General features: G+C 47.0%; 2 protein-coding genes across 2 annotated transcripts; both read left to right on the top strand.

Annotated features, from left to right (window-relative positions):
- Nucleotides 1-1,513: 1,513 nt before the first annotated feature.
- LOC128048067 (40S ribosomal protein S17-like) lies at nt 1,514-4,487 on the top strand. Its single transcript, XM_052640527.1, has 2 exons — nt 1,514-1,921; nt 4,410-4,487. The coding sequence occupies exons 1-2, from the start codon at nt 1,514-1,516 to the stop codon at nt 4,485-4,487; spliced, it is 486 nt and encodes a 161-aa protein (XP_052496487.1).
- Nucleotides 4,488-5,851: 1,364 nt separating this feature from the next.
- FAM89A (family with sequence similarity 89 member A) lies at nt 5,852-25,677 on the top strand. The gene is made up of 2 exons (XM_052640990.1): nt 5,852-6,124; nt 24,659-25,677. Exons 1-2 carry the CDS (start codon nt 5,852-5,854, stop codon nt 24,920-24,922), a joined length of 537 nt encoding a protein of 178 aa, XP_052496950.1. The 3' UTR covers nt 24,923-25,677.
- Nucleotides 25,678-27,638: the final 1,961 nt, after the last annotated feature.

Consider the following 27,638-nt stretch of genomic DNA (forward strand, 5'->3'; position numbering starts at 1 on the left):
AAGGAAGGAAGAGGTGAGGGAGGTAGGAAGGAAGGGAGAAATGAATAAACGATATTAATCCAAGTATTTTCCGTTTTCTGTATTATTTTTCCCTCCCACTCCCTTGCCCATCTATCTCTCAGTCTCCTCCTGCCTGGATTCCTCACACACACTACTCTAGTTCTCCACCCACGAGATTTGAAGACAGTTTCTTTTCATCTCTGAAGGGCATGTTATTGTCTGGTTAAGCTCCTCAGCTAGGGGCTTCATCTTGCACTTCAGAAAATCAAAGTGCAAGTGGTGGATTTTTCCCAAACATTCCAATTCATTTACTGCATTTTCTAGGTTTGTGCACTCTCTTTGGCTTTTTTTTTTTTTTTTTAACTTCAAAGACCTAGTGAGTGAAGGCGTTTCCAAATACTGGTTGAAAGGTGCTCTCACCGTGATCTCTTCCATTTCAAGTCTTTTAACCATCACCTCTAAGTGTCCACTCTGGTTCAGCCTTTCCCAACCAAACAGCTCCCTGGATTCTGTCTCTGGCATCTCCCCAGTAAGAAAACAGTGGCCTTTGTCAAGATGCCATCGTTTACGAGATAAGCAAACCTAAGCAAACCAGCTACCTTATTCCTTATTCATCAGATGGAGCTCTAATGCTCACCTCCCAGAGGTTGTGCAGGCTAAAGGAGAAAAATCTATGAGAAATCTATCCAGTGTTAGTTTTTTGTTTCCTATCCTTTGCTTGCTGCTGCTAAGTCACTTCAGTCGTGTCCAACTCTGTGCTTTGTTTACTGCCACCTAATTCAGGCCTTCATTTCCTCTTAATTCAAATATGCGTTAGCAAGGACTTCCCCGGCAGTTCAGGGGATAAGACAATGCAGGGAGGGTAGGTCTGGGAGCTAAGATCCCACATGTCTCGAGGCCAAAAAACCAAATACAAAACAGAAGCAATATGTAACAAATTCAATAAAAACTTTCAAAACAGTCCACATCAAAACAAACAAACAAAAATCTTTAAAAAAAGAAAAGATGCATTTGCAATCAACTCAACTATTCTCCCTGGCTCTAGTCTCTGCCTCCACCTGCAAACTACTGAATATGCAAGTGCCAGAATGATCTAAGTTTCAGGCTATGTTGCTTTAAGGGGCTTCTCTGATGGCTCAGACAGTAAAGAATCTGCCTGCAATGCAGAAGACCAGGGTTCAATCCCTGGGTCAGGAAGACCCCCTTGAGAAGGGAATGGCTACCCACTCCAGCATTCTTGCCTGGAGAATTCCATGGACAGAGGAGCCTGGTGGGCTATACAGTCCATGGACTCAAAAAGAGTTGGACACAATGGCATCACTGACTCGATGGACATGAGTCTGAGTGAACTCCGGGAGTTGGTGATAGACAGAGAGGCCTGGCGTGCTGCGATTCATGGGGTCGCAAAGAGTCGGACACGACTGAGCGACTGAACTGAACTGAATGACTAACACTTTCACTTTCATGTTGCATTTAAAATGCCTAATAGCTCTTTTACCAAGGACCCGCCAACATGGGTCGCGTTCGCACCAAAACTGTAAAGAAAGCGGCCCGGGTCATCATTGAGAAGTACTACACGCGCCCAGGCAATGACTTCCACACCATCAAGCGGGTGTGCGAGGAAATCGCTATTATTCCCAGCAGGAAGCTTCGCAATAAGATCGCAGGCTACGTCACACATCTGATGAAACGGATTCAAAGAGGCCCGGTGAGAGGCATCTCCATCAAGCTGCAGGGGGAGGAGAGAGTGAGGAGAGATAATTACGTGCCTGAGGTCTCAGCCCTGGATCAGGAAATCATTGAAGTAGATCCTGACACTAAGGAAATGCTGAAGCTCTTGGACTCTGGCAGCCTGTCCAACTTGCAGGTCACTCAGCCTACAGCTGGGATGAACTTCAAAACCCTGCGTGGAGCCGTTTTAGTCTTTCTGCTGTGCTATAATATTTTCAATAAACCTCGGACAACAACAACAACAACAAAAATGCTTAATAGCTACCCCTGTCTAGGAAATAGAATCTAAATTTCCAAGTACTCATTCTGAAACCTTTCCTGGTCTAAGGTTAAGAGCTGTGACACCCTTTGTCTCCCAAATGTAACCCTCCTTGCAAACAACCAGGACTCTTCCCATCCCTCCCTGGTCTGGCTTCACTTACTGAAAGCCTACTTACCCTTCTAGCCCAGTTTAAAAGAACACACTCCTAGCATACCTTTTCTAAACCCCTCAAAGAATCTTTCCCTGCTGGAACTGCCAATGTTTGCTTTCTACTTCTATTACAATGTCACCTGTCCTGATAGACTGTACATGACTTGAAGTCATGGATTGAACCCCAGCCATCTTTATGGTCATCATAGAGCTTAGCATTGGGGTTTACACATAGCAGATACTCAAAGTTACATCTAATGATACATTCTTGAATTTTTAAATATATCACTAGGTGCCTAGCATCGTGTCAGTTGCTATGGCAGCTACAAAAAGCCTTGCCCTTGTCCCTGACTAAATAAACAAAATATTGTTGAGCTCACAAAGCAACCATGTAAGAGCAATGTGTAAGAATCTAGGAGACACTGCTTTGGGAAAGAATTGCAGTGTGCTTCCTTCATTCCTTCTCCTGGAAAGAAAAAAAAGAAGAAAGGAATAAGAATCTATGATTACATGCTAAGTTCTTAGTTCACTTAGTGTCTACACAGTTGTATATAAAGATCTTTGAAACGATTTGTGTACATTTTAAAATTTATAACTTGCTTTAGAAATGACAGAAACACAAAAAATTTTATCTTGGAATAAATACATTTGCTAAAATTGAGGCCAAATACATTGCACAACTGATCTCAAAGTATTCTAATTTTAGGTCTGGCCACAAGAGAACAATGTTTACCATGGACAAGAAAACATGGTTTTCTCTCTGGTTAGCAGAATTTAGGGCATCGACTCTAAAAAGGCAGCTCAATCAACTTACAATGTATTTTTCAGGTTATTTCTATACTATCCACAACCTAAGTTATTAAACATTTAGAATTACAAAAAAGCACAAAAGGACTCTGTAATGTTCCAGAAAGCACATGCCAAGTGGGTAGGGATTAGAGATGGAATGAAGAAGTGGCTGGATTGGTGGAAGGAGAGGATGGAGGGAGATGAGGATGCTCTCAGTGAGTCTTTGAAAGTTCACCCTGAGATCAAGTGCACAGCTGGCTGAAAAGGCTGGGAAACGAAGCTGAGATACACTGAGTGTCATCAGATGTGAAGTCAGAGCTCTCAGGCCCAGGATCTGGACACTGATCTACAAAAAAGTCTAAGAAGAGGTATGGGTTAATGACTACAGCCGTGAAATAAAAGTCTGTATTTTCTGACTTCCAAGAGCTTGTGAACAACAAACAAAAGAGGGAAAAGACTGATTTAGCTGCATAGGAGATGGCTAGGGTTCACTCTGATTTGAGGTCAGAAGGCTGGCGTTTCAGACTTAAAGTAAAAACACATATTTTTAGAAGTTTTAAAAAATTACTTCATTTCTGACATAAGCATGAACCTTAAAGGGTATTTATATTTGCCTTTGAATAAGCACAAACTACTGAAGAAGGAAATGGCAACCCACTCCAGTATCCTTGCCTGAGAAATTCCATGGGCAGAGGAGCCTGGTGGGCTATGTATTCCATGGGGTCACAGAGTCGGACATAGCCTAACTACTAAACGACAGTAAAGCAGGTACTATCTGACGTGCCCCATGGGTGTTAAAATATTTAATGGGCTCCTGCATAATTATGTTTTGAGTTTCTGCAGAAATTTCTCTTCACACTGGATGTTATTGTTTGTTAATATAAATGATTTCCCCTCGTTGAGCATATACCTGCACATAGAACCTGCCTTGAAAATTGTAGGGTTTGCATCATGTGAACTGTCTCTCTTGTCCTGGCACCAGGGACCTCATTCTGCTATCACACCGGCTCCAACCCTCTTTCCTTCTGGCCTTGTGTAATCTTCTCAAGTACATGCTTTCAGTGATTTAAGTGCCCACATACTTTGAAATTATTTCTTTTCTTATTGCACGGTCACATAACCTGTTACCACCTTACGTCAATGATTTCTGCTAATTACTGTAGGATAGACAGCAACTTGACACACCAAATTAAAACAATCCATGCCAGGGTGTGAAGGAAAGATCAAATGTCCCATCCCTTCCTCTCCCCTCTCCCTTACTCTCACACAAGCAAGTCTGTAACTCCCCCAGACACCCACTGTTTAAATAAGCAAATGAATGAATATCTGAAATCAGGAAATGTAACTAGGCAATTAGCGAAAGGTGAGGCACAGTGATGAGAATGAAAATTCTGGGCACTGGGTGAGGTGAGAAACCTTCATGACACCCTTGGATCACACTGCTTGTACTGGGGCTTCTCCATGTTCCTCTCACCAGGTTGCAAGGGTGTATCAAGGACGTCTGCCAGTGTTGCAGATTGATTCTGGAGAGGAGTCTATGGGGAATGGTAGATAAAAAGGGAAAACCCCCCAAAGTGCAGGGCTCTTTAATGTCTGAGAGTGTTCAGAACACTTTATAATTGTGATCCCATTGAATGCATTTAGAACAATTAAGTCCCTTTTATAACGAAAGCCAACAGTAGTCATTATAATGTATCCATTCTCTATATACGGCATTAGTTTTTAATCTGCAGTGAGGCTGTCTCTGCAAATCGGTCTTAACCTCTTATTTTTACTCTCTCTAATCTGGTTGTAACATCTGTCGTTTTTTATTCTTCCTCCAAAAGATAGAGCCTTCTTTCTTTCTCTCCCTCTCTGAGATGTGAATCGTATTTATTTTTGCCTCAGAGTTGAAGAATAGTTTCTGAAATATAATCCTTTTCTTCACTCTCCTAACATTTCCATTGAGAACTACTCTTGTGTTCATAACCAGGTTGAAGGACACCTTTGGCCGCATTTTGAGGTTTCCAAAGATGACTCTTGGCTCCTCTTGGCCAAGCTCTTCTTGACTCGGCGCTCCTTTTGGCTGCTGTCGGTACGGACAATGGTATGGACGTTGCCATTTACAGAGAAGGCCTGTGGGCCATCGAGTGAACTAGTGACTAGCCCGAGCCTAGGGGCCCCAGCTCTCCCAGCAGGAAGTCACACTTAGCAGGAGGCGGTCTAGATTCAGCCCTCGGGGACGGGCGGGAGCGGGGGTGGGGTGCGGTGGGTTCCAGTGGCCAGAGCCCCTCCTCCTTCCCCGCGGTCTCCGCGGACCCCGCCGGCTGCGACCACGCCGCCTCTAAGGACCCTGACCGCGGGCGCGATCCCAGCACTACCAAACTTCCCTGACGTCCTGCCTGCCCCGAGGGGGGAGCCTTTATACCCCGATTCGCCGCACCAACTGGCCTCGTCGGATGGCATCTGAGGTGACCCTCGCCTATCAGTAATTACAAGCAGCTTTGGAGTCTAGTGGCGGAGCCCACCTTGCCTGGAGTGGGGCAGCCAGGGCAGGGCTCGACTCCACGAGGAGGGCCGGCAGGCGAGAGTCCCAGGAGGTGCTAAAGGTGAGCCAGGGACCGGCCCGAGGATGGGCGCAGGGGTGGAGGGTAAGTGGGCGGGGCCGCAGGAAAGCCGGGGAGGCGGGGCGTCAAGAGGGCGCGGGCGCGGGGCGGGGACTCAGGGAGGGGGCACGGGCAGGGGGCGGGGCAGGGACGCAGGGAGGGGGCACGGGCAGGGGGCGGGGCGTGGGGGCGGAGGCGCGGAGAGGGGGCGGGGCAGCGAGGTGGGGAGGGGAAGTGGGCGGAGCACCCCCGGAAAGGGGGCGGGCTGGGGAGCAAGGGCCCCAGGCAGCGGCGGCGGCTGCGGACCCGAGAGCGCGCGGTCAGGCCGGACGGGATGAGCGAAGCCGGGGCTGCCGGCTCCGTGCGCGGGCTGCGGGTGGACGGGCTGCCTCCGCTGCCCAAGAGCCTGAGCGGGCTGCTGCACTCGGCGTCGGGCGGCGGCGCGTCGGGGGGTTGGAGGCACCTGGAGAGGTTGTACGCGCAGAAGTCGCGCATCCAGGACGAGCTGAGCCGCGGGAGCGCGGGAGGCGGCGGGGCTAGGGCGGCGGCGCTGCCCGCCAAGCCCCCCAACCTGGACGCCGCGCTGGCCCTGTTGCGCAAGGAGATGGTAAGGGAGGTCCGCGGGCCGGAGCGGGGGTCCTTCCCAGCTGGGCTCGCCGTTCTGGGAAAGTTCGCCGGAAGTCCCCGCGCCACCCGTCGGTCTCAGGCTCTTTGGCCCCAGGCGCCGACGCGTACAGGGACACTGCCCTCTCAACTACCCCGTTTTGCTTGTCCTCTCTGTGCCCACTACTGGACCCTCGCCCACGGAGGTACCCCTTCCAAAAGGCAGCTTTCTGGAGACCCGGCGCTGCTCTTCCGGCCCCAGCAGGCTCAGAGACCCAGGAGGCGCGGCGTGGGGCTGGCGCTTGGCCTGGGGCCGGGGGCGGCTGGTCGCCCCTCCCCAGGGGGCAGCAGATCTCCCGGGGTCGGGGCGGGGGCGGCCTTCACTGCGCCCGCGGGGTTAAGAGCTGTGTGCAGTTGTGTTTTCCTGCCCTGAAGAGGACAGCTTTTTGTCCAAGCGAGTGTAGACTGCGGATTGGAACAGCTCTCGCCCCCTCCCCCCCGTCCAGGGCGCGTGCAGAATCGGATTACAGCGGAGCAGCTCCTGCCGGCAGATGCCGGGAAAGTGGCCGCTCACCCTGATAGTCTCCGCGTGGTGGCCGGTTCTCCAACCCGCTAGAGAGGACTGGGGCGGTGGCGTCTTCGCCGTGTGGGTGAAGTCCATGTGGGTTCTTCAGGTTGTGCCTGGGCCGCAAACAATGGGGTTTGGTTTTTCTCGGCCGTTGGGAAGTATGTTAGGTGTTCGTGGACTAGGACTAATGAGTTAAGGAGAAGCCAAAAGCAGCTCAGGGGTCTCCAGCTTTCTCCAAGCTTAGGGCAGCTCAGAAGACAACAGAAGAACTTCCGTCTAACGCTCCTGCAGGCCTCTGATCACCTTTCTTGGCCACTCTCTCTGTTTAGAATTTGCCCTTTCCTTTTACCTAATGCAGAGTCCCCCCTCTCCTGGCACAGGTAAATACTTTATTAAGGAAATCTAATATATGAAAAATTTCTTTGTCCCCCAAAATAAATTGGCACCTAAATTTATTATAGGAATCCTTTAAATATGCTTTTAGTGTATTAAGATATTATTTAGAAAAACTCAATTTATGCATTTCTTTCGGGAAAATAGCTGTCCTGAAAAGTAAGAATTAAATCTAGAAACAGCGTTAACACCTTTTAAGCAATTCAGTATTGTCTTCCCACTCTGTGGCTGCCGTTGAAGTGATTTCCAGTTCTCCCTGAGAAGATTTTCTAAGCTTCTTACAGAATGACTTAAATTTCAAGCCAACTGTTTTTATTTATTAATCAGCATTAATCAACACCAGCATTGCACAGCTGGAAAGCTGTGTTTTCATTAGATAAGCTTACACCCAGTATGTTTAGTCTGAACTTGGATGCAGCGTAAATAAAGAGGGTGAAATAGGAAGACTCATCCTGGTTAATTTACGGGACCAGAGACAGGAAAACCTCAGGCCACTCCCCTTGTGAAGCTCTCTCTGGTTTATAAACATGCTGTGGAGTCTTGCACACTCCCAAGTGGTAACTTGGGAGTAACCATGCTGTTCCCGAAAGTGTTTTTTTTCAGGTCCCTCCTGGTGCAACCAAACTACAGTCACAGCCTCCTTCTAATTATGCCCTGGACCAGAGCTCTTTCTCAGCCTATCGGAAACACAAGAAAAATAAACAGCCGTCCGATATTTAGCTGAGATAAAGACAAAACATGGCTACAGGCCTTAACAAGTCCCTTTCAAGGAATGTCACAAAGTCTTTAGGAGTGCTCTGGGTTTTTTTTGCCTTTTTTTGCCCCACTAGGGCAGTGGGGTCTGAGTGGTCACTTCAAACTGAGGCTCCCATGGGGGTGGGGGTGGAGGCTTGCAAGATTAGAGGTGAGAGTTTGTGCTTGAATTATCTGCCCAGTAGTCTGTGTTGATCTATTTAATTTGAAGGCCTTAAGTAAAATCTATGCCCGGGGAACTAACGAGAAGTCCTGGCAGACTGTAGTTAGTTCCTTTTTAAACAGTCGTATACAAGCGCAGAGGAGCAGTAGTGTGGAAGCCCTCAGAATGCGACTGCATTTTAGGAAGAGAATGGGTGACAGAAAATCCAGACTGACGTGCGCTCCTGTTGGAATAGGGCAGGTGTGGACATTCCAACTGAGAGGACGGGTTGGGGCCAAGTGGGCAGAGGAAAGCCTCAGGAGTAGCAACGGAACAGGTAAAGCCGGAGAACTGGCTTTGAAGAGTTAATGTGAAAGGAGGGTGCTTAGAAGGGTGAGCTGGCTGAGCTTGGGAGGTACTGGAGATGTATTTGGAGCGATGAGAGCCTGCAACAGCCTGGGGATCCCGGAATGTGAAACGAGAATCACATGGGAGACACTTCATTGAAATAGGATCCGCAGGACTTGCTGGGTAAATATCAGAGTCAGGATGGTGATGATAAGGAACCAGACATGAGTTATTTTTTTTTTCCAATAGTTTTATTTATGCTATTTATTTGACTGTGCTGGCTTTTCTTTAGTTGTGGTGAGCACAGGCTACTGTCTAGTTGCAATGAGAGGGCTTCTTATTATGGTGGCTTCTCCTGGAGAGGACAGGCTCGAAGGTGCTCAGGCTTCAGTAGTTGTGGCTCCTGGGCTCTAGAGCACAGGCTCAGTAGTTGTGGTGCATGGACTTAGTTGCTCTGTGGATGTGGGATCTTCCTGAACCAGGGATTGAACCCGTGTCTCCTGCATTGGCAGGCGGATTCTTTACCACTGAGCCACCAGGGAAGCCCCGAGCAATAACTTCAGTTTTTTAATGGAAAGTGCCCCTAAGCAAAACAATAATTATAGTCGAGCTTCCCTGATGGCTCAGTTCAGTTCAGATAAGTCGTTCAATCAAGTCCAACTCTTTGCGACTCCATGGACTGCCTGCCCCACGCCAGGCTTCCCTGTCCTTCATCAATTCCCAGAGCTTACTCAAACTCATGTCCATCAAGTTGGTGGTGCCATCCAACCATCTCATCCTCTGTCATCCCCTTCTCCTCCTGCCTTCAATCTTTCCCAGCATCAGGGTCTTTTCCAATGAGTCAGTTCTTCGCGTCAGGTGGTCAGAGTATTGGAGTTTCAGCTTCAGCATCAGTCCTTCCAGTGAATGAATATTCAGTGATTTCCTTTAGGATTGACTGGATCTCCTTGCAGTCCAAGGGACTCTCAAGAATCTTCTCCAACATGCTTCTTCAAAAGCATCAATTCTTCTGTGCTCAACTTTCTTTATAGTCCAATCCTCACATCCAAACATGACTACTGGAAAAATCATAGTTTTGACCAGACAAACCTTTGTTGGCAAAGCAATGTCTCTGCTTTTTAATATGATGTCTAGGTTGATCATAGCTTTTCTTCCAAGGAGCAAGTGTCTTGTAATTTCATGTCTGCAGTCACCATCTGCAGTGATTTTGGAGCCCAGAAAACGGAGTCTATCGCTGTTTCCATTGTTTCCTCATCTATTTGCCATGAAGTGATGGGACTGGATACCATGATCTTAGTTTTCTGAATGTTGAGTTTTAAGCCAGCTTTTTCACTCTCCTCTTTCACTTTCATCAAGAGGCTCTTTAGTTCTTCCCTTTCTGCCATAAGGGTGGTGTCATCTGCATATCTGAAGTTGTTGATATTTCTCCCGGCAATCTTGATCCCAGCTTGTGCTTCATCCAGCCTAGCATTTGGCATGATGTACTCTGCATATAAGTTAAATAAGCACGGTGACAATATATAGCCTTGACGTACTCCTTTCCCGACTTGCAACCAGTCTGTTGTTCCATGTCTAGTTCTAACTGTTACTTCTTGACCTGCATACGCATTTCTCAGGAGACAGGTAAGGTGGTCTGGTATTCCCATCTCTTTCAAAATTTTCCACAGTTTATTGTGATCCACACAGTCAAAGGCTTTGGCATAGTCAATAAAGCAGAAGTAGATGTTTTTCTGGAATTCTCTTGCTTTTTCGATGATCCAGTGGATATTGGCAATTTGATCTCTACTTCCTCTGCCTTTTGTAAATCCATCTTGAACATTTGGAAGTTCACGATTCACATACTGTTGAAGCCAGGCTTGGAGAATTTTGAGCATTACTTTGCTAGCGTGTGAGATGAGTGTAATTGTGCGGTAGTTTGAACATTCTTTGGCATCGCCTTTCTTTGGGATTGGAATGAAAACGGACCTTTTCCAGTCCTGTGGCCACTGCTGAGTTTTCCAAATTTGCTGGCATATTGAGTGCAGCACTTTCACAGCATCATCTTTCAGGATTTGAAATAGCTCAACTGGAATTCCATCACCTCCACTAACTTTGTTCATAGTGATGCTTCCTAAGGCCCACTTGACTTCGAATTCCAGGATGTGTGGCTCTAGGTGAGTGATCACGCCATCGTGGTTATCTGGGTCATTAAGATCTTTTTTGTGTAATTCTTCTGTATATTGTTGCCACCTCTTCTTAATATTTTCTGCTTCTGTCTCCTAATGGCTCAGTAGTAAAAAAAAATCTGTCTGCCAGTGCAGGAGACATAGGTTCAATCCCTGATCTGGGAAGATCCCGCACGCTGTAGCGCAACTAAGCCCCTGCGCCATGACTCTTAAGCCTGTGCTCTAGACCCCGGGGGGCCGCAGCTGCTGAGCCCACATGCCACAGTTCCTGAGGCCCGTGCGCTCTAGAGCCTGTGCCCAGCAACTGGAGCAGCTGCTGCAGCGGTAAGCTTGAGCACCACAGCTAGAGAGCAGCCTCTGCTCGCCGCAACTGCAGAGAAGTCCTTGAGGGAAACAAGACGTGGCACAGCCATAAATAAATAAATACATAAATAGTATCTTTAAAATTACCGCCCTAGCACCTGATCACTTTACTGTTTGGGGATATCTCCTGGTGGGCACAGTGTAAATGTTTTCCTTCAGTTCAGTCGCTCAGTCGTGTCCGACTCTTTGCGACCCCATGAATCGCAGCACGCCAGGCCTCCCTGTCCATCACCAACTCCCGGAGTTCACTCAGACTCACGTCCATCGAGTTGGGGATGCCATCCAGCCATCTCATCCTCGGTCGTCCCCTTCTCCTCCTGTCCCCAATCCCTCCCAGCATCAGAGTCTTTTCCAATGAGTCAGCTCTTCGCATGAGGTGGCCAAAGTACTGGAGTTTCAGCTTTAGCATCATTCCTTCCAAAGAAATCCCAGGGCTGATCTCCTTCAGAATGGACTGGTTGGATCTCCTTGCAGTCCAAGGGACTCTCAAGAGTCTTCTTCCTTACGTCATCTTATTTGATTTTTATAACTTCTCCATTAGATAGATACTGAAAGTCTACATTTTAAAAAATAGGATTCAGAATTTAAGTAGCTCGCCTAATGTGACAATCTCAGCCAGATGTGTCTGCCTCCAAGACCCTGTTAAATCATAGGGTTTTACTGCTTTGAGGGGACACATGTTGCAAGTATTTTCTAGGTCAGTGTATATTAAAATGTCTTAACTCCATGGAGCGCCATTATGTGGCAGTAATAACTTTGGTCATTCATCACTGGGAAAGTGGGGGTCATCACAGCAATAAGGGAGTCAGGAGAAGTGGCTGCTTATGGGGGAAGGTGGTTTGCCGTTGCATCAGTGAAAGAGTATGTTAAACGTTTCAGAACGTGGAGCCAGAGGCTGGCAGAGCCTGGCCTGCAGATAACTGATTGACGGATGGTCAGGTCAGAACACGGGGAGCTGGTGTTGAGGGGCGCCTGTGTGGGTGACGCCCTGCTCTGCTTTGAGAGTCCTGATGTCCACTGGAGTTTCAGCACTTCCTGTGCTAGTAATGGGCTTACTCTGAAGTTCTGTGCCATTGTGAGCTCCCTTCCCCTCCCCCAGCGAGCCCATTTGGAGAGCTGTGAGGGTCAGACAGATGCTTTTTGCTCTTTAGACCTGAAAGCATCCTTTAAAACAAGAAGTTCAGATTGTTCCCCCCACCACCATCAGAGAGTATATTTGGATTGTATCAGACAGATGTTTGCCACATGTCTGCTGGTTATAAAGTGCTGTGGAGGATACAGGGCTGAACTAGGATATAGGGCTGAACTGTCCAGGTGTTAAGGAGCTTATAACATCTAGCAGAGGTGGGCATCTTTACAGGAATACAGTTGCTGTAGTTTAGACCATGCATCACTTTTCATGTCTGAAGACTTTATTAATAATAGAGACTCAATTTGAACCAGCTCTTGCAAAAGGAGAACCCTGTAGGGCTGGATGTGTACAGAGGCAGCCTAGAACCAGGGTTGGTGGGGAACCCAGGAAGGCTACTGCAATCTTCTTTACCCTCCTTTTTTTCCCCCCTGCATTTTGGAATGTGACTGTCTGCAGTGTCCACACTCCCAGTTTCAGCTATGCTTCTTACTGCCACTTTGGAAATACTGTGTGGAAGAATACCAGTGGGCCCAGCTTGGGGGGTCTGGACAGCTATTGGTGACTGAGGCCAAGATGGTGTTTTATTTACTAAGGTGATGTGACTGTGTGGATGGGGTGCAGGGCTGGGCATCCCTAAAAGAAGAGTTTGCAGAAATGGAGTAGGGGGCTACTGCTGGACAGCCAAAATATAAGATATCTAGTATTTTTAAGCATTTTTTCTTTTTTAACTTTTTATTTTATATTGGGGTATCGCCGATTAACAAAACAATGTTGTGATAGTTGCAACTGAACAGTGAAAGAACTCAGCCAAACATACACATGTATCCATCTCCCCCAAATTCCCCTCCCATCCAGGCTCCCACATAACGTTGACAGAGCTCCATCTGCCATACTGTAGGTCCTTGTTGGTTATCCATTTTAAATATAGCAGTGTGTACATGTCCATTCCAAACTCCCTCACTGTCCCTTCCCCTCATTCTCCCTACACCCCCACCCCACAGCCATAAGTTTGTTCTTTAAGGCTGTGAGTTTTTTTTTCTGTTTTGTAAATAAGTCCATTTGTATCATTTTATATTTCACATATAAGGGATGTTGGGTTTCCCTGGTGGCTCAGATAGTAAACAGTCTGCTTGCAACGCAGGAGACCTGGGTTCAGTCCTGGGTTGGGAAGATACCCTGGAAGAGGGTGTGGCAATCCACTCCAGTATTGTTGCCTGGGAGGTCTCATGGACAGAGGAGCCTGGAGAGCTACAGTCCATAGGGTCACAAAGAGTCAGATATGACTGGGTGACCAGCACCTCCACTTTCTTATAAGGGATGTCATACGATATTTCTCCTCTGTCTGCCTTCCTGCACTCAGTATGACAATCCCTAGGTCTATCCATGTTGCTAAAAATGGCATTATTTTGTTCTTTTTAATGGCTGAGTAATACTCCATTGTGTATGTTCCATATTTTCTTAATCCATTCCTCTGTTGATGGGCGTCTAGGTTGCTTCCATGTCTTGACTATTGTAAACAGTGCTGCGACGAACATTGGGGTGCACGTATCCTTTCGGATCATGTTTTTCTCCGGATATGTGCCCAGGAGTGGGACTGCAGGGTGCTATGGTAGCTCTATATTTAGCTTTTAAAGGAACCTCCATACTGTTCTGCATAGTGGCTGTACCAATTTTACTCCCTGCAGACCTCTTTCTGGATAAAAATACTTTGGCTTCAAGGGCCCCACAGCTTGAAAGATTTTTATCTGGTATGCTGACAGGCTAGCTTGGCCCAGAGGATCTTTGTTGGCATTTCAATCCTTGCATGTGGTTGAAGCACACACGTGACTCTCAAGAGTCCACAGGGAATCCTGGCACACATCTTTCCTTGCAGGGTTCTTCAGAGACCACTGCCCAGCAGCCCTGTAAGTTTAGCTCATCAAGCTTCTTAGGTCCTCAGAAGCATCACATGAAAATGTAGAGACAGAAAGAGAGCCTCAGACATGGGGTGGGGAGATGGCAGATCTCTGAGGATTCTTGAGTTCCACTTCTCAAACTATCAGCAGCACCTTTCTAAATAGTAACTTTGAAAACTCTCTGCCTCATTTTTTCTTTTTTTTCCAAACTATCCAATAGTTGCTTTGGTTACCCACCTGTGAGTGGGAAGTTGTCCACACAGAACTTTTGAATTCCTGAACTGCAATGGTTTGGGTGAAGAATTGAATCTGAGAAAAAAGGTTTGATTCCTGAGAGCAGCAACACTTCGCTAAGTTGTATCCAACTTTTTGCCACCCCATGGACTGCAGCTCGCCAGGCTTCCTTAGCCTTCACCATCTCCCGGGGCACGCTCAAACTCATGTCCATCTAGGCAGTGCTGCCGTCCTACCATCTCATCCTCTGTTGCCCCCTTATCCTCCCGCCTTCAATCTTTCCCAGCACCAGGGTCTTTTCTATTGAGTCGGCTCTTCCCATCAGGTGGCCAAAGTATTGGAGCTTCAACTTCAGCATCAGTCCTTCCAATGAAAATTCAGAGTAGATTTCCTTTAGGATTGATTGGTTTGATCTTGCGGTCTAAGGGACTCTGAATAGTCTTCTCCAGAACCACAATTTGAAAGCATCAGTTCTTTGGCGTTCAGCCTTCTTTATGGTCTGATTCTCGTATCCGTCCATGACTACTAGAAAAACCATAGTTTTGACTGTATGGACCTTTGTTTGTTGGCAAAGGGATGTCTCTGCTTTTTAATACACTGTCTAGATTTTTCATAGCTTTTCTTCCTAGGAGTAAGTGTCTTTTAATTTTAGTTGAGACAACACCTAAATGCCTGACAGCCTTGTGTGGTGAACTAGAAACCAGGAGACGGGCATGAACTTGAATAGCCCAGATCCCTGCAGAGTTCAGTCTTCACCCTATTCGAGGCAACAGGGTCTCAGAGAGGGGGTTTGAGTCTTTAAATGGGCTTATGGTTGGAGGTCCAGTCTCAAGGCAAGCCCATGCAGTGCCATTTGGAATAAGAGTGTTAGCTGTCAATGCAGGATTCTTGCTTGGCCTTGGTCAAAGGAGACTGGGGATGGCCACTGGCCTTTAATATCGTGTGGACACCAACCCTTTTTCTTGCTTTTTATGTCAGTTGTCTAAAAACACTAGACACTGACATGAAGTTTTCTGTTTATTGTCCAAGAACTTGGTTTCCTGATTTTTAGCTTCAGATTTTCTTCCTTTACTGAATCTGCTCTTGCAGAGAGGCAATTTCAATTAGTTATCATTCAAGAAAATGACAAAATGCAAACTAACCTTCAGATGGGTGTTGAATTCCCGTGTGTCATGAGTCAAGTCATGCTTTTTCCTCTAGTCCTACTTGATTTTTAGAATCAACTGCTTTCATGTGTGCATTCCTCATCGTAAGTAATGAACTTTCAGGCCTCTGACACATCCTTGATGAATGGTCCACTGTTTGTGATCCCAGAATTGAGCGATTGGAAGGAAAGCATCCCATTTCCCTTCTCTGCCTTCTCCCCTGCAATTTCATTTTCATAATTTAAAAAAGTTTTTTACAGAAATAGTCACCCAAGGGAATAACAGTACTTACATAGGAATATCTTTTGCAGTGATATATAGTAGTATTCTATAATAATAATATATAACAGTGATAGAATATTATACAATTGTTGAAGAGAATGTGGTAACTATGTAAATGAACATAGGTGTTCAAGGTTTGGAAAAGTGAATTACAAAACAGTATATACATACATTTGTATGTGCAGTGTGTCTTGAGAGAGGTATGCTAAACAGCTAAAAGTGGATATGCTTAGAACAGTAGTTCTTAAATTATGGTCTGAGGACACCTATGGGTTCCCAGAGCCTTTTGTGGGGGTGTCCATAATTAGGAGGTGATCATATGGGCAAATGTGACTTTCCAAAATAGTACCTAAGAAAGTATTTGGAGGGTCTACATTCAGTGAATCAATTTTCCACATTTTTCATGGAACTAATGCTTGGTGCATGGTTAAAAGATCCATTCAAAATGCAAGACTGGTGGGTTTTAATGAAACAGTGTTAAAAGCTCATTGGCATAGTTTCAAATTCCACACTGAGCCAGCTTAAGGATAGTGCCAAATAAGAATATCCACTGTTAACTTGAAAGGTGGTTTAAATGCTCCTTTTTCCCAAGTACATATCTATGTGAGGCCAGGTTTATTTCAACTAAAACAGCATATTATGAAAGATCAAGTACAGAAGAAGATAAGCCAGACATTAAAAAGATTTCTTACACAATCCCATTTATAAAAATGTGATTTATGTTAGCAGTGGGTGTAGTGTTTTTGAATGGCTTTATATGACAGTTTTTCAATTTTCATTTCTAATAAGGTAACTATTGATAGGTATAATTTACATAAACAGGAGCTCTTTGGGACCCTCAGTAATTTTAAAAGTCTAAAGGGGTCCCAACCAAGACCAAAACACTTTAAGATTGCTGCATTAGGACATGAAATTAGGGAAGACTGTATAATTATGAGCCATTGAATTTTTAATATAGCTAGAATACTTTAGTTTTGTAATTGGGAAAGGAAGTAAAGGAATATGCAAAGACATGTCTTAAAGACAGTGGCCAATTGCTGTTTTGCTTTTTCCTTCTCTGCGTAGGACAGAATGGGAGGAAACGGGCTTCACTGGTACAACCATTATTGTAGGTTAGAGATGGACAGGATGTCTTCGCTAGCACTGCTGAGCTGCAGAATGGGCTCCATCCACCAGCGTGGGCGCCTTCGGGTGTAGCTCCTGGTCTGCTTGCTCTCTGTCAATCACCAGGGCTCTTTTGAGGCAGTCCTCAGCTTGGTGGGGCTGCAGCGTTAAGAGGAGATGAGGTTGACAGACGCATACCCCCTGGGGAGGAGCTGAGTGACTGATGAAGCCTGCTTAGGGAGCCCAGAATCACAGTTCACCTGGGGGCTTGGGGTCCTGCAGGAGTATCTCCGGCCAGCTCAGGCAGCTGAGTTCATAGCTCTTTCTCTGTTAGATCAACACTGATGAAGCTTTTCTCTTTGGTCTTGTTTTTTTAAACAGTATGCAGGTCAGCGTTCTGTCAACACATCCTTTATTCAGAAATCAGGTTATGATCCATTAAGTCACTGCGATCTTTATTACATTCCAGTCCTGCGGATGCATACTAGACACTCATTAAATTTGGGGCATTTACTAATAGTGTTGTCTAAAATAAATTTACAAGCCATTTATTATGTTTTTAAAAGTTCATTATGAGTTAATACATATTCATGGTAGAAAATCTGGAAAACTCAGAAAGGTGAAAGTCAAAGTGTTAGTCAGTCATGTCTAACTCTTGTGACCCCACGGACTCTCTAGCCCACCAGGATCCTCTGTCTATGGGATTCTCCAGGCAAGAATACTGGAGTGGGTTGCCATTCCCTTCACCAGGGGATCTTCCCAACCCAGGGATCGAACCCAGGTCTCCTGCATTACAGGCAGGTCCTTTACCATCTGAGCCACCAGAGAAAATTCAGAAAAGCCAATAGTAAGAGTCACCTGTGATCTCAGCAGCGTGCTGCCCCAGCGGACATGGCGCCCTCTCCCGGTGTTGTCTGTGCGGGCAGCGCAGGCTGATGGTCGGGCATGCGTGCTGGAGCCCTGCCGCCTGGCTGCAGCCCCTGCTCTTAGTGAAGGGCCTGCATCTTTCAGGGCTCAGTTTCCTCATGGTAGCAGAATCCACACCTGCTTCACAAAACAAGGATGAGGATTACCTATTTGTGTACATCTGAGATTTTCTACTCCAAAGTCACTAACAATGAACTGGTTAGCTGGTTAAAAGTTATATGATATTTTAAAGCTTTTGATAGACATTGCCAGTGAGTCCTGCTGAGAGGTTTTACAAGCGTGCAGCCCTATTAGCGATGCACATAAGTTATATACTTTATTATAACTAGTTTTTAAAATTAAGAGTAACTACTTGTTGGAAAAAATTTTTTTTAGCAGTACAGAAGGCTGTAAATATCCAGTCCCACTTTGCAGAAGTAAATTCTGCTCATGGACATTTTCTCTTCTAGTCAAAAGCTTGCATGCATGTATGCATAATGTATAAAGTGAGGCCCTACTCAGCATACTATTCTGTACCTTGAACTTTTGTGCCTAATGGTGGGCGTTGATCAGTGTCCTACTCTTACACTTAGAGAGCTGCTCTTTTAAGTAACTGCCTGGTTTTTATTGTGTGTGTGTGTGTGTGTGTGTTCAGTTGCTAAGTCATGTCTGACTCTTTGTGACCCCATGGACTGTTGCCCACCAGGCTCCTCTGTCCATGGGATTTCCCAGGCAAGAATACTGGAGTGGGTTGCCATTTGCTTCTCCAGGGGATCTTCCCAACCCAGGGATCAAACCTGGGTCTCCTGCATTGCAGGCAGATTCTTTACCACTGAGCCGCTACAGAAACCTTTTTATTGTATGACTATAACATGATTTTCTCAGTCAAGTTTCTATCATCTGTTATGTTTCAAACTAAAGGTTCCCCCACCAGAGTTTTTCTGCATCTGTCTCCATATTTTGAGGCCCCCTGTTCCTGATTCTATAGCTTAACTTCAGACCTATACATCCCTTGTACCATGTGAGGTGGGGTATTTTTCATCTCTGGTTGAGGAATCACAGCAGTAGGAAATAGTGGACTGGCAGGGGAGAGGCTCATTGCAGAATGACCCCAGCGTGACCACCGGGGCTGAACTGTGCTGGCACCAGGTTTACTCCCCTCCCCCCACCCTGGGCCCAGTATGGACCTGGGTACAAATAAGACCATCTCCTCGTATGTTTGTCTTGTTTTCTACTCATTGCTGTATTTCAGAAAAAGTTGCTTTTATGTCTCTTGAAAAAGAGAGACGTAAAAGAGCTTCATAAAAGCATGAGAATTACCCCCACCGTTTGTTTTTGGGCTTTCCTGGTGGCTTTTAGTTTCTGAAATAAAACAGACTGTTTTTCTTAAGTATATTTTTTACTTCTAAAAACTTCCTAAAATTTTTCATGATGCTTTGTTTGCAATCAACATTAATTTCCCACTGCAGTTCTCTTTCATCTCCTAAGCCTCGTGTCCTAATGGTAACATTTCTATTATCATCTAAAAGTCAGGAAGCACTTCCTCCCTAACCTTACCTTCCAGGGATATTCAGAGACTTGGCAACCCAAAACCCAGCTGGGAACCACCATCCTGTCTGAGATGTATACATGTGGCCAGCCCATTGTGAGTTTTGAAACTGTTTTGAGGGTGGTTCAGGATTGTTTGGCCCTATTGTTGGAGATGCTGGGGATGAGTGAGCCCCCTGTGTGTACAGCAAGTGGGGTGATCAGGAAGGAAGCAGGAAGCCTGAACAGAGAGAGGAAGGAGTCAGGCCAGCAGTTTAAAGCGTGGAGATGAGTGGCTTGTGCTTGATTGTCTCAGAGGTCTATGACAAGGGGCTACAAGCTTCCCTGGTGGCTCAGAGGTTAAAGCGTCTGCCTCCAATGCGGGAGACCTGGGTTCGATCCCTGGGTTGGGAAGAGCCCCTGGAGAAGGAAATGGCAATCCACTCCAGTATTCTTGCCTGAAGAATCCCATGGATGGAGAAGCCTAGTAGGTTACCGTCCACGGGGTCGCAAAGAGTCGGACACGACTGAGCGACTTCACCTTCATCTTCAAGAATTCTGTACTTTTCTAAAATGAGGCTGTCTGAATTTTTCAGCTGGGTTTTCAGAAAAGAGCTGTGTTTTCTGAATCCAGCTGTGACTCAGCGCCCATCCTTTAGGGAACACATCACTAAGGTGACGTGCTTCTGCAGCGGGATGACAGAGGTCAGGGTTAGTGGGCTTGCTGAGGGCGTGCGCCCCTGCCTCTCCCCACTTTTTTTCTGGAATGATGAGAAGTTCTTGTTCGTGAATGATTTAATCGTGTCCTAAAACGTAACTGCAGTTTAGTTCTGTTGGCCGGGCCTTCTCTCTGCTTCCCACACCCCAGAGCCTTATGCCCTCCTGTTGAGAGCCTGCTCTATGTCCCTGCTTCCCAGCTGCTGGCTCTGCAGTGAGCACTCAGGAAGGAATCTTCGTCTGTCTCTTTTCCTGTCAGGCAAGAGGTGAGTGCTTTTCTGATGACATGGCGAGAACCATGTGGCCTGTGGCTTTCCTCAGGGGCACCTTGGGGTGGAGCCAGGAGCCTGTGGATCCCAAACCCACTGCCGGGCCACTTCACCACCAGATGTTCTCTGGGAGGGCATCGGGGTCTCTATAGCTTTCCCTTGGTCACCAGTGTCTGAGTTTCCTCCACAAGGATCTGTACTGGGTGCTGAGGGACCCAAGGGGCAGATGGGTCCATGCCTTCTGGGTGTGCCCTCACGTGGGAGAAGGAAGACCATGTGCACCCACAGCAAAGGTAGAGAGTGTTCATCGCCGTGAGACAGGCAGAGATGGTGAGGGAAGGTGAGGCGCACTGGTGACTGAGTCCGTCCAGGTCAGAAGAGAGGAGGGGGAGCTGGTGCTGCACTGACTTGTTGCTGCGCTGGGTCTTCATTGCTGCACGCGGACTTTCTCTAGTTGCAGTGTGCAGGCTTCTTGTTGCAGTAGCCTCTCTTATTGTGGAGCGTGGGCTCTAGGGCTTCAGTGGTTGAGGCTTGCAGGCTCTACCGCACAAGCTCAAAAGTTGTGGTGCGTGGGCTTAGTTGCTCCATGGTGTGTGGGATCTTCCTGGATCAGGGATTGAGCCATCTCTCCTGCATTGGCGGGCAGATTCTTAACCACTGGGCCACCTGGGAAGCCCGGGATGCAGTGGGAAGCAATTATCTTCCAATTTAAAAAAATTTAAAAAGGTAAGGAAAAATTTGGAGAATTAAATAAAATGAATCTGATGCTATTAAAAAAAAAAAAAAAAACCAACAGGGCCAGGGGGCAGTCAGGATGAAGGGGCCTCCCTGGCCAGTGGAGGAGGCACAGGGAGAATTGTCCAGATCAGATTATGGGATGCCGCCTAGGGATTTTCGATTTACTTCTAGAAAATTCAGGTGAAAATGTTTAAACTACCTCAGCAGGGGAGGAGGTGTCCTGGGTGGGAAGCTAGATTGCTCCTGTATGTACTTAGCTCCTGTCCTCCTGGCTAATCTGGAGGTTGCTGGTGAACCAGAGGAAGCTGAATCTCACGTCTGAAGAAGGAGGCCCTGAGAAGCCAGGCTGTGGGCGTGCACATGTGCTGTGTTTAAATCTCCGTTAAATTAGTCCAAACCCTCGGCATCTGTTGGCTTGTGTAACAGGCGTGTATAGGACTCTGCTGTGTTCCTAGGTGGGTCAGACTTGGTTTCTAGGCCAGCGTTCCGCCTGATGACAAGGCAGCTTTGTGAGTCACCAGCTGCCACAGTGCAGGAAGGTCCAGGTTATGATCCAACTCCCAGCCTGTGCGTCTCCCACGTAGGCCTGGGAATGCCTCGGACACCTCAGCACTGAAGGAGAGCAACCTGGAGCCGCGCTCGGGGCAGCACGCGTTGAGGGAAGTCAGGGCTTCTGCAGTCACCCGTGCCCACCTCCAGCGGTCCAGGAGAGTGGCAGGCCTGGGCCGATGGCACATCGCTCTTCTACTTTTTCCTGCACAGTTTTGGGTTCGCTAGAGGTTAAAAACCCACCTGCCATTGCAGGAGACATGAGAGATTTGGGTTTGATCCCTGGGTCGGGAAGATCCCCTGGAGGAGGGCATGGCAACCCACTCCAGTATTCTTGCCTGGAGAATCCCATGGACAGAGGAGCCTGGCGGGCTGCTGTTCATGGGGTCACTGAGAGTCCGACAAGGCTTAGCAACTTAACAACAACAAAATAGCCAATTAACTTTTGAGAGTAGGATGCCTTGGGGCGAAGCATGCCTGGAGGCCACACCCCCAGCGTGCTGTAAGTCTCTTCCTGGGAACAGCTTGTTTAGAAGTTCTACCATAGAAGGAATTCTGGGACGATGGGAATCACGCTGGAAACAACATGGCCTGCCTCTCTACCTGGTCTTCCTTTGAGTGTCTTGGCTAACAGGCCAGGTCAGTGTGAGCGGCTCCGTTTCCGTGGTCTGTTCAGAGGTACCAGAGAGGTCGCTGGTGAACAAGAGTGGTTGACGGTGTGAAGAGTGACCTGGAATTTAGTCTTGTCACCAGATAGCTTCTCTTGTGTAGAAAATATCATTGCTGGGTAGTTATAAAGACTAAATCTTTTGACATGCTCTGTGTTTCTTTTAAAAAAATATTTATTTTAAATAATTTTTAAAATATATTTTAATTTTAATTTTTTAAATTATTAAAGTGTGATAACACATTTACAGAAGACTTGGAAAATACAGAACAAGGTTACATATAGTTCCACTATCAGTTCAGTTCAGTTGCTCAGTCGTGTCCAACTCTTTGCAACCCCATGAACCACAGCACCCAGACCTCCCTGTCCCTCACCAACTCCCAGAGTTCACTCAAACTCAACGTCCATTGAGTCGGTGATGCCATGCAACAATCTCGTCTTCTGTCATCCCCTTCTCCTCCTGCCCTCAATCTTTCCCAGCATCAGGGTCTTTTCAAATGAGTCAGTTCTTTGCATCAAGTGGCCAAAGTATTGGAGTTTCAGCTTCAGCATCAGTCCTTCCAACGAACACCCAGGACTGATCTCCTTTAGTATGGACAGGTTGGATCTCCTTGCAGTCGAAGGGACTCTCAAGAGTCTTCACTAACACCACAGTTCAAAAGCATCAGTTCTTCTGCGCTCAGCTTTCTTTATAGTCCAACTCTCACATCCATACAAGACTACTGGAAAAACCATAGCCTTGACTAGACCGATCTTTGTTGACAAAGTAATGTCTCTGCTTTTTAATATGCTGTCTAGTTTGGTCAGAAGTTTCCTTCCAAGGGGTAAGCGTCTTTTAATTTCATGGCTGCACTCACCATCTGCAGTGATTTCGGAGCCCAGAAAAATAAAGTCAGCCACTGTTTCCATTGTTTCCTCATCTATTTCCCATGAAGTGACGGGACCAGATGCCATGATCTTAGTTTTCTTTAAGCCAACTTTTTCAGCCTCCTCTTTCACTTTCATCACATACCACTATATATTACAATTATTTTTTAAGTAGATAAATTAAGACTTTAGTTGGAGTTTTAATATCAAACCCTCAAAAATTAATGGAATAAATATACAGAGAAGTAGAGGGATACAGTAGACCAGAAAAGGCACTGTGAACCAATTCAGCATAATTAAGATTTATACAATTTCCACACCACAGTAGGATACAAATTCTATTCAAGTTCCCATACAGTGTAAACTAGGAGACACTGAAACATATCCAGGGACATAAAACAAGGTGCAAAGATTTCATGGTCTAAAGGTATTGAAATCATACTGAGTCTGTTCTCATATCACTGTGGAATTATGTTAGACATCAGTATCAAAAGATATTTGGAAATAACCCACATATTTTCAAGTGCACTGTGACATTTACCAAGCGAGATCTTCAACTTAGCCATTGAAAGCCTCAATAAAGTTAGATGAAAAAACCCACGTATTCCCTGTGTTTGTGTGTACTCTTTGCTGTGCATCTTGAGTGCTTTAGTGTAATGCTTGGTATGTGGAAGACATTTGATTGCTGTTTATTAAAATAGTTGATGTTTCATTTAATCCTCCCAATAGATTAAGAGAAATTATTTCATTTTGTCATCAAAGCATAGAGATGATAAATAAGTTGCTCGAGAGCCCAGAAGCAGAAGGGCCCAGGGCAGGACTCCTGGCATCTGTTTAGAGTTTCCCATCTTGAGAGTCCCTGAGGTTGACTGCTCAGCAGCTTGCTCGGCGTCCCCATACCCAGTGGCCCTGGACCTGGGCCAGAGTCAGAATCTAAAGGCTTCACAAGAGTGGTCCTCACGCACTGGAGAGAGTAGATGCATTTCCAGATGAATTAACCCCTCTCTCTCTCTGGGATTGACGAAAAAGATGCATTTTCCTGTCCTGAATGTTCTCTTTTTCCTGGGATAGGCCACTGAGGGGGAGAGGAGCTTGAAGATCAATGTGTGACTTTGAAATGTCCTTTGTTCCGTTATCACTTGGGAAAAGAGTTCGCAGGGGAATCTGTAGAGGCCCAGGTCTTACTCCCCAGGTTCTCTCTGGGGAGTGACCCCACAGCCATCTTAGGAGATGTCCTCTTGTCCAAAGGAGAGGGAGTCTGACTCCTTGTGAGTCTGGAGACCCAGCTGATTGGAGGGTGGGTGCTCCAGGGGGCAGCGTATGACACTAACTGATGAGCTGCTGGTTCTGGCACAGAGACTGTTGCCCCAGGAAGGAGAGAGCATGTGAGGGGTCTTCTCTGAATCTGATCATAGCAGGAAGAGATGGCACCTTTGCATCTTGGAGTCCAAAGTGAAGCTGGCTGGGGCTTTCAAAATGTGCAAGGCTGTTGCTCTGCAGGGCGGGCCAGGTCGCCAGGCGATGTTCTGCAGGCTGGGCCCACTGCCCCACACGTGTGGTCGTTTCCTGACATGTTGGGTGACGTCTGAGGTGTGGGCATTGCATAGTTAAGGTTTTCTCAAAACTGAAGAGCCAGAGCATTCAGGTGATGCTCTGAGTCACTGGCCATGTGGAAAGAACATGTTGGCACGGGCACGTTGCTGATGCAGAGCAGCGCTAAGATTCCACTCTGTTGCTGACTTCTCGCTTTTACCTCCCTGCCCCTTCCCTCAAGGTTGGCCTCCGACAGCTGGACATGTCCTTGCTCTGCCAGTTGTACAGCCTCTACGAGTCCATCCAGGAATACAAGGGAGCCTGCCAGGCAGCGGCCAGCCCAGACAGCACTTACGCTCTGGAGAACGGCTTCTTCGATGAGGAGGATGAGTATTTCCAGGAGCAGAACTCCCTCCAGGATGGGAAGGAGCGAGGCCCGCCAAGGGACCTGATGCTGCCCGTCTCCCCACTCCCCAGCGGCAACTGGGTCCTGGACTCCATGTAAAGGGTGCAGGAGGCAGGCCACTGTCAGCATGGGCTTCTTTTCCGTGGGCCGTCCTCGAGCCTGTGGGACCAGCGCTGCCAGCTTAATTTGCAGGCGGGGAGATGTGCCTGGGCGTGGGGGCCGTGGTCTGTTTGGAGGGCTACTTTCTGCTGAGCGATCTGGAGGTGCTCAGCAATCTCCTCACACCCCAGTCCTGAGACCCTGTGGCCAAGGGTTTATGCTGAGAGAGTAATGAGAGTAATGGAGGGTCTCTCCAGGGGGAGAAGACCTCTCGTATTCTGGGAAAGATGAAACAACTTGTATATAGGTCGTTATTTTTCTACTGGTGGGGTTTGCTTCGGGTTTGCAGTGTGTGAGAGCTCACATTTCACTGCTGCCCCTCCTCAGGACCTTCTGCTGCCTTTCTTGCTGTTTCATGAGCTTCAAAGCCACGTGGTTGAGCTTTATTTATTTGTAAGGTGCATTACTAATTGTCCAGGGGACTCAGTAAAAAAACTGTACTGAGAAAGTAAACCTTTCAGGCCACACCAATCAAGAGACTTGCATTCTCTGAACCTGTCCAAATATTTTGTGTCATTCTCTGTGCTTCAGAGATGGGTGGAAGACAGTGCAGAGATACCTCGAGTTGGGAAACAAAACTGGGGCAAGCGATGTGTATCAGTCACCGTAAGGTGGTGAATGTTTTCGGTTTTAAAGATTCTGGGTACCAGCTGTAGTATGTTAGAAGGCAAACTCTTCCACTCAATACGGTGATCACCTGAAGCCTTACTATATTTATTAAAATCTTTTATGAACACTTTACACTTTGTAGGTTAAAAGTAAAGATAAAAGGCTAAACTGTCTGTGGTTGTATATTATTTTAGTCTGAGTTACGACCCGTCAACTTTCATAACTCGAACGCATTGAATCCCATCAATGACTGGAAGAAAACTGCTGTTTGTTCCCTTGCCATTTAGAATTTTGAAAGACGCTTTGTTCCTCTGTTGGCCCATCCTTAAGGCTGTTTTATCAGTAGACTGCACCATACTTAGGTCTCAGTGCTGTTCAGTCATTGCATACTCTGGACCCCTTGCTCCTGTTCTCTTTGGTGCAATAATTGCTTATTAGCACCTTTTTTGGGTCAGAGTGAGGAAGGAAAACTCACCATTGTTAATCAGCCTGTTAACAGCCTGTTATGCACACAACACTGTGTCGGGAGCTGGGGTGAGGGGCAGAGGAGAAGAGGTCTCCTGCTCATTTTCTGTGTTGAAAATGGTCATTGAAATGAGGGGTGGCAGTAAATTGCCTTTAGCATGTGGCCTGACTGGTGGGGAAAATTGAAAGCGGTAAAACCCGGTGAAGGAGAAGGGGGCGACAGAGGATGAGATGGCTGGATGGCATCACTGATTCAATGGTCACAGTTGGAACAAACCCTGGGAGATGATGAAGAACAGGGAAGCCTGGTGTGCTGCAGTCCATGGGGTTGCAAAGAGTCGGACACAACTTAGTGACTGAACAACAGCAACAAAACCCGGTGACAACTGGTTGTCTGCTGGGACCTCTTTCTTTGAGGCTGGCCCCTGCTTCACATGAGCTGAACCCAAGACCAGCAGACCTCAACCTTGACTTTGACCACACTGAAATGCTTGGGGGAACTTTTAGAACAATATTGTTTGTTGTTTAGTTGCTGAGTTGTGTCTGACTCTTTTGTGACCCCATGGACTGTAGCCCACCAGGTTCCTTTGTCCATAGGATTTCTCAGGCAAGAATACTGGAGAGGGTTGCCATTTTCTTCTCCAGGGGATCTTCGCAACCCAGAGATAGAACCCGTGTCTCTTGCAATGTTAGGCAGATTCTTTACCACTGAGCCACCAGGGAAGCCCAGAACAGTATTGAGCCTGGATTCAGACTCCCCCTTCCCCTCGTCCCCTCTCCAGCATCATTTTGATTTAATTAGTAAGGAGTGAGGCCTGGGCATCCCTATGGTTACAAAAGTCACCCAGGTGGTTCTCATGTAGATCTAGTTACCATCTAGAGTTCAAAGTGTAGTCCAGGGAGCAGGCATCACCAGCACTGTGGTACAGAATCTCACCCCACCCTGCCTTCTGCCCCAGATCCTGCAAGCACCTTGACAAGATTCCTCCTGTGTAGATGATTCTTCTGCACAGAGTTCCAGAAGAATGCTGCTTTAAGTCAGCCCAGCACCAACACAGCTGCTCCAAGAGGGCTGTGGTGCCCCCCTGCAGCACTAAAGAATTGCCTGGCCTGCCCCAAACCCCAGCCACTGTCCTCTCAAGAGAGCCGGGCTTGCAGGGCTGGGAGCCCTCTGATTCAGAGTGCAGGTGTTCCCTTGTCTGCTGCCTCTGGCTCCTTCTAGACCTGCAGTGACTCATGGCGCCTGTGAGTCTCTGAAGGCAGGAAGTATGTCAGAGTGCAACGTGGGGTGAATCAAGGTGAGCAAGGGAGGCTTTCCTTCCTGTTGGGCTGACACGTTCCTTGCTCCTGTAGTGAAGTGGTGTATACACGTAAACCACTGTGGTGACTAATGCTCTGCTTGAAATATATTAATATGTCAGTTCAGTTGCTCAGTCCTGTCCTACTCTTTGCAACCCCATGAATCGCAGCACGCCAGGCCTCCCTGGTGGTCCATCACCACCTTCCAGAGTTCACTCAAACTCATGTCCATCGAGTTGGTGATGCCATCCAGCCATCTCATCCTCTGTCGCCCACTTTTCCT

The sequence above is a fragment of the Budorcas taxicolor genome, chromosome 5 (assembly GCF_023091745.1).
Source record: "Budorcas taxicolor isolate Tak-1 chromosome 5, Takin1.1, whole genome shotgun sequence".
Lineage (NCBI taxonomy): Eukaryota > Metazoa > Chordata > Mammalia > Artiodactyla > Bovidae > Budorcas > Budorcas taxicolor.